The sequence below is a fragment of the Podarcis gaigeae genome (genome assembly GCF_964106915.1).
Source record: "Podarcis gaigeae genome assembly, chromosome: 14".
In the NCBI taxonomy this organism is placed as follows: domain Eukaryota; kingdom Metazoa; phylum Chordata; class Lepidosauria; order Squamata; family Lacertidae; genus Podarcis; species Podarcis gaigeae.
In genome coordinates this window covers 44240763-44246762 of record NC_139690.1, presented here as the reverse complement: position 1 = coordinate 44246762, position 6000 = coordinate 44240763, and the positions used below count along the sequence as shown (strand labels likewise).

The window sequence follows — 6000 nt, the reverse complement described above, 5'->3', positions numbered from 1 at the left end:
CAAATCCCCGCGACGGGGTGAGCTCCCGTTGCTCGGTCCCAGCTCCTGCCAACCTAGCAGTTCAAAAGCACGTCAAAGTGCAAGTAGATAAATAGGTACCGCTCCGGCGGGAAGGTAAACGGCGTTTCCGTGCGCTGCTCTGGTTCACCAGAAGCGGCTTAGTCATGCTGGTCACATGACCCAGAAAAACTGTCTGTGGACAAACGCCGGCTCCCTCGGCCAATAAAGCGAGATGAGTGCCGCAACCCCAGTGTCGGTCACGACTGGACCTAATGGTCAGGGGTCCCTTTATCTTTAAGAAAAAAATCACAGAAGAAACCGGGTTGGGTGGCTTATTTTATTGAAAACCAATGACCAAGTTCGTTGTTATATACAGTCTTCCAATTCATAAAAGCATCCAGTCCTTTCCTAGATACAAAACCATTTTCCATCCCCACCGGCGAGCCTTTTTTTGGAAAGGACCCAGACGGGGTAGGGGAAGCGGAGGAGAAAAAGCAAGCAAGCTGCAGTGTAGTTTAGAGAGAGGTATGTGCTTCTCTCTAAACTAAGATCAACCCAGAAGGTTCTCTCTGGCTCCACGTAGTTCCAGCTCATGTAACAAGGACAGGAAAGCATTTTCAGGCTGAGGGCCACATTCCGTAGTGCGCAACCTTTGGTGGGCCACGTTCCGAGAGCAGGCAGGGCCAGAGGCAAATGCTGAATGTGAATTTTACCTACATACAATAGGCTAATTTCTACACACACACACACACACCATTCACCATCCAGGCAAGCGAGAGGCATTATTAGGACACATTCCAGTCAGGCAAAAACCACTCAACAAGTGTGTGAGGTAAGGTCAGTTATGGGCATGGCCAGGACAGAGGGGGCACATGGGTGCATTTAGCCCCTTGGCCTGGATTCTCTCTAGTAGGGAAGCAGCCATTTTGTTTATTGGGTGTTCAAAATGGAGTCACTCTCGCTTTCTCAAACCAGGTTTTTATTGGAAAAAGGGGGGGGGATATAAAAGTGGAGAAAAAAAGAGGCTGAAAATCCAAAACCATGCAGTTAAAAAAATAATAATTCACAGAAGCTTTGAAGGAAGAGGAGGATGGGAGATATTTTCCAGAAAAGTACAACCACAACATTAAAAATAAAGACGAGTGATAAAAATTATACAACACCTGCAATTCAAGAAACCTGCCACACAACACTTGCAGGGCTAACCCATGACAAAAGTGCAGCAGTTTGCCTTAGGAAGAGATGAAGGGAGAGGGAATTCAGGAGAAAAATGGAAAGTGATTCATCATTTAAAAAAAAAAAAACATTAAAAATGGTGAAGGCATGGGTTTTTCGGGACAGACAAAAGAACGAACTTGACACCTATTTAATTTAAGGAGGTTGCTAACACAATAGCTGCTGGCTTTGGTGGCTACAAGAAGGGAGGTTGGGCAAAGTAATAGGAGCCATGATGGCAATATACCACCTCCACTTTCAGTTGCGGCATGGCTACTGAAGCCCAGGTGTGGAAAGACAACACAGCCAGTGACGGCATTGTTGCCAGCGTGAAAGCAGGTGGCGCCACCTCTCCTCACCCATTCCATATACCAGACGTGGGGAACCTTTGCTGAAATACAACTCCCATCAGCCCTGGCGAGGCCACTGATCCCAGGAGTTGTAGGTCAGCAACAACTGGAAGGCCAAAGATAACTCCACACCCACCACATGCAGAAGCTACAGTTTCCATGAGCTCTTTAGCAGCCAATCCCTCTTCCCCAAGGGACTCTGCGAGTTGAATGAGGTTCTCCCAACAGCTCTCAGCAGTTTCTGGCACTGTTTAAAGTAGGAGGAAGCTACTTCAAATGTACAGTGGTGCCCCGCAAGACGAACGCCTCGCAAGACGGAAAGCCCGCTAGACGAAAGGGTTTTCCGTTTTGGAGGCGCTTCGCAAAACGAATTTCCCTATGGGCTTGCTTCACAAGACGAAATGTCTTGCGAGTTCCTGCAAGTTTTTTCCCCCTTTCCCCCCCTTTCCCTAAGCCGCTAAGCCACTTATCAGCTGATCCACTGATAAGCCGCTTAACAGCTGATTGCTAAAAGCCGCTAAACCGTTAATAGCGCTAATCCGTCAATGGGCTTGCTTCGCAAGACGAAAAAACCGCTATACGAAGAGCCTCACGGAACGGATTAATTTCGTCTTGCGAGGCACCACTGTATAGAGCAAATGGGGCCGGTGATGGAACTGCTTCAACTGCCCCCCAAATCAGCTTGCTAGCTTAGGAGACATGCGGGTACCACTCTGTAGCTGCTCCAAGCCCCTCGGCAGATGTAGCCTGAGGCAGACACTTCACTCTGCCAAATGGCAGGACCGGTCCTAACAGGAGTTGAGGGCCCTTAGCTCCCCACTTGCAGGTTTCCTGCAGGGATGTGGTTGGTCAGTGATGGAGCTTTGGCCTGATCTTGCTTGCATTCCTATGGTTCCAGAACCCTGGACCTTATTCCACAGAATTACGAAAGTAGTTAAGGCAGAGAACTTTTAGGAACATTATTGGGGTTGGGGGTAGGAAGGAGGGAAACCTAATTTCTCCAAAGGAGGTGGCCACTTTTGAAGACCCAAGGCATGCTTTTAAGAATCCAGGGGTGCTTCTTAAAAAGGACCCGTTAAAAATTAGGTGGCTTGTTTCCCCCCACCCCCTTTGAACCACAACGCTTCGCCAACACTCTGGTTGGTCTAACTGAAACTGCTGGTTGTTTCGCCAAACCTATTCCCACCTGGGCATAATGCTGAGTTTTCAAAATATAATTTATATGTACAAATATATTAGAAAGAAGGAAGATAATAATAATAGATATGACTTGGACGTTTGTGTTTAGGAGAGGGGTGAGAGACGTAATCCACAGAAACCAAGTGGGGCTATATAATATCACAGGTAAATGCTTCCCTTTTGTCGGTCGTGGGCAGGGAATTAGAGTATGACTTAGAAACAAGTGTCAACTGTGTTGGTAAGCACCTTTCCCGAGAGGATGAGGCAGATGAGCAAAAGGAGGCGGGTCCCTAGCTCACCTGGCTTTCGCATGCAGAAGGTACCAGGTTCAAATACCAGCATTTCCAGGTAGGAATGGAAACGGGCACTGCCTGAGAAATCCCAGATAGGGACTGCCATTTAGCACACCCAACAGTGGACAACCTGACTCGCAACTTCCCCATGTGCAGCCATTAGCTGGCATGACAGAAAAAGCAAGTCTGCTTGTCCCCGTGGTGGGGAAATCGACATGGATGCTTCTACCCTGCAATGTGTCACAGATGAAAAAGTGTCTGTGGATTTTTAAAAAAGTCTTATTAAGACTACAACTCCCATTGTCGCCGACTGGCTGGGTGGTACTGAAGCTGGTTTGTGTGTGTAAACTTTGGGGGGGGGGGGGAGAGCAGAGAAAGTGTCCACACGCCCCACCCCAATACATATAGACACGTTCAACTGCTCTTTTCATTAAAAAGGAAAGAAAGAAAGATCTGGGGATTTGTTAGATTCTAATCTGGATGTTAGATTCTTCCCTCCACTACGTTAAATATGGCTATGAATTGCCTGCCTGTCCTTGGGACTCTTTCTATAGCAGGAGTGGGAAACACGTGGTGTTCAAAGCGTTGCTCAACTAGCAATCCCATCAACCCCAGCAGAGAGCATGGCCAACGGGTGAGGGATGATGGGTATGGCAGTCCAACAAAGGATGCACCTGTGGTCTTAGGTCAGCAGAGAAATGGCAGCTCAACTCAATCACTGCTTCCAGAACAACTTTGGAGAGGGCGAGACTCTGCTTGTGTTTAAAGAGGGGTTTGTGTATGTGTGTGTCTACTGATTTTGCCACACAACTGTGACTGGACAGAGCATTTAAAAGAAACTGATAATATATTACATTTAGCTGTGGAAAAGTGAAGGAGACGTATGTTTAGGCCTAAGAAAAACGGCTGTTAGAATTAAATGAGTAAATGGTTTGGGGGCGATAACAAAACTAAGAGTCATGTTAAAAACAGAATTATAGGTGAGAGTCCTTCCCGGACTTCCATAGTGGAGAACATTTAAATAACTCTTCCATTCTGCTCTAAGAGCTAGCTTTCTACATACAGGGAGTAACTGGGGTGTGGGTTCAGTTCATAGATATCAGATCACAGAGTTGGAAGGGACCACTAGAGGCATCTAGTCCAACCTCCTGCAATGCAGGAATCTTTTACAAACGCGAGGCTCAAACCCACGACCCTGAGATTAAGAGCCTCATGATCTACTGAGCGTTTTTTTATTATTTTAATGCAATCTGCCACTTGCAAGATGACGTGACACCACCCAAAAAACAACCAGCCCCACAGGTCTGCTGGTTAACCTGCGACAGGTGACACTTCTGTGGCTGCTGTGATTTTGTATGCAGTTTCAGATGGGCTCAGATCTCTCCAAGCAAAAGTACACATGCTCATAGACATACAAACACACACACACACGTACACACACACACACGGCTGCATTTCAAAAAGGCGCCTGGTTTTAAAAGTAACACAACGTGCTTTTCTCAAAACCCACCCGAGGGGGCGTTGTCTTGAGCGCCCTTCAACCCTTAAGCAGATTGTGCGTGGCTACAGTTGGGATCGAAGACGTCTACGTGTCAAAAACATGTCATTCATAGAGGCCTCTTGTTAAATAATAATAATAAAATCGCTCTAAGTCCAGCATGATGCTGAGAAAGGGGGTGGGAGGGAAGAGAAAAATTATCTGGGGTGGGATGGGGGGGAAGCAGCGAAGACATTCATTCTCTTTTGTGCAAACCACAGTTGGTGCTATAAAAATCCTTATTCTGTTTTCTCTCCCTGCCAGGAGAAGGCAGAGCTGGTTCTTTTGTTCCGATGGCGAGCTTCCGTGGGACTTTTAGGAGTCATCTCCTAGGATTTCTGTGACGAAGGAGACCATATCAGTCTCGCGGGTGTCGTGCATAGTGAAGAACGGGTGGGCCTGTTGGGAAAGGAGAAGGGTTTCAGTTTGAGATGAGAGAAGAGGCCTCATCTTGCACAAGGAGCAAAGGAAGAGGCAGTCATAGAATTGTGGACATGGAAGGCACCCCCAAAGGGTATCTGGTCCAGCCCCCTGCACACTAAAGAGTCCCTGATAAGATGGCCGTCCAAACTCTGTTTAAAATCCTCCAATGAAGGGCAGTCATTTCCTGGATAGTTCAGTAGGTGGAACATGAGACTCAGGATCACGGATTTGAAGCCCACGTTGGGCAAAGGATTCCTGCATTGCAGGGGATTGGACCTATGGGATCGCCTCTCCTGGTATGCCCCGCGGAGGACCTTAAGGTCCACAAATGACAACATTTTGGAGGTCCCAGGTCGCAAGGTGGTTAGATTGGTCTCAACTAGGGCCAGGGCCTTTTTAGTACTGGCCCCGACTTGGTGGAACGCTCTGTCACAAGAGACCAGGGCCCTGCGGGACTTGACATCTTTCCGCAGGGCCTGCAAGACAGAGCTGTTCCGCCTGGCCTTTGGTTTGGACTCAGTCTGACCCTTATGTTTCCCTCCCCTTATGGTTTTTGATCTATGGGCTACTTTTAAAATGAGGCTGCATTTCAAATTGCATTTTGAACCTTTATTTTAAATTGGTTCCCCCCTATTATGTTTTTACTGAGCCCAGCTCTGGCCAGGGCGGGCGGGGTATAAATAAAATTATTATTATTACTATTGTTATTATTATTATTGATGACTCTCGTGGTCCCTTCCAACTCTACAATTCTATTAATTCCTTGCTGGCACCACATAAGCCTTAACCAAATTTGGAGAAGGAAGGAAGGAAGGAAGAGACACTCACCATGAGTTCCACATAACTCAATCGTTCAGCAGGATTCTTCCTCAAACTGAGAGAACGAAAAGCAAGGAAAGGAAATTCGTGAGTGTTAAGAGGTCGGTTATACAAAACATTAAGAACTTTAGAGGAAAGCTGGATAGACATTATGTTGCTATGAAGGAAGTAAACATTAAATGCA

General features: G+C 46.9%; 1 protein-coding gene and 1 long non-coding RNA gene across 4 annotated transcripts in view; one reads left to right on the top strand and one right to left on the bottom strand.

The window, feature by feature from the left end:
• Positions 1–299: 299 nt before the first annotated feature.
• On the top strand, positions 300–4623 carry LOC310831372. Its single transcript, XR_014557820.1, has 2 exons — positions 300–1851; positions 2201–4623. It is a non-coding gene; the product is annotated as an uncharacterized lncRNA (long non-coding RNA).
• The window catches only part of MAP2K3 (mitogen-activated protein kinase kinase 3), a 68298-nt gene continuing 64967 nt past the window's right edge, over positions 2670–6000 (bottom strand). For all 3 annotated transcript variants that reach the window (XM_083711756.1, XM_083711757.1, XM_083711755.1), the window contains exons 12-13: positions 5826–5871; positions 2670–4973 (exon numbers count right to left, since the gene is read on the bottom strand). In XM_083711756.1, coding sequence (XP_083567882.1) covers positions 4890–4973; positions 5826–5871 — 130 coding nt within the window. In that variant the 3' untranslated portion in view covers positions 2670–4889. The remainder of the gene's footprint in view (positions 4974–5825; positions 5872–6000) is intronic.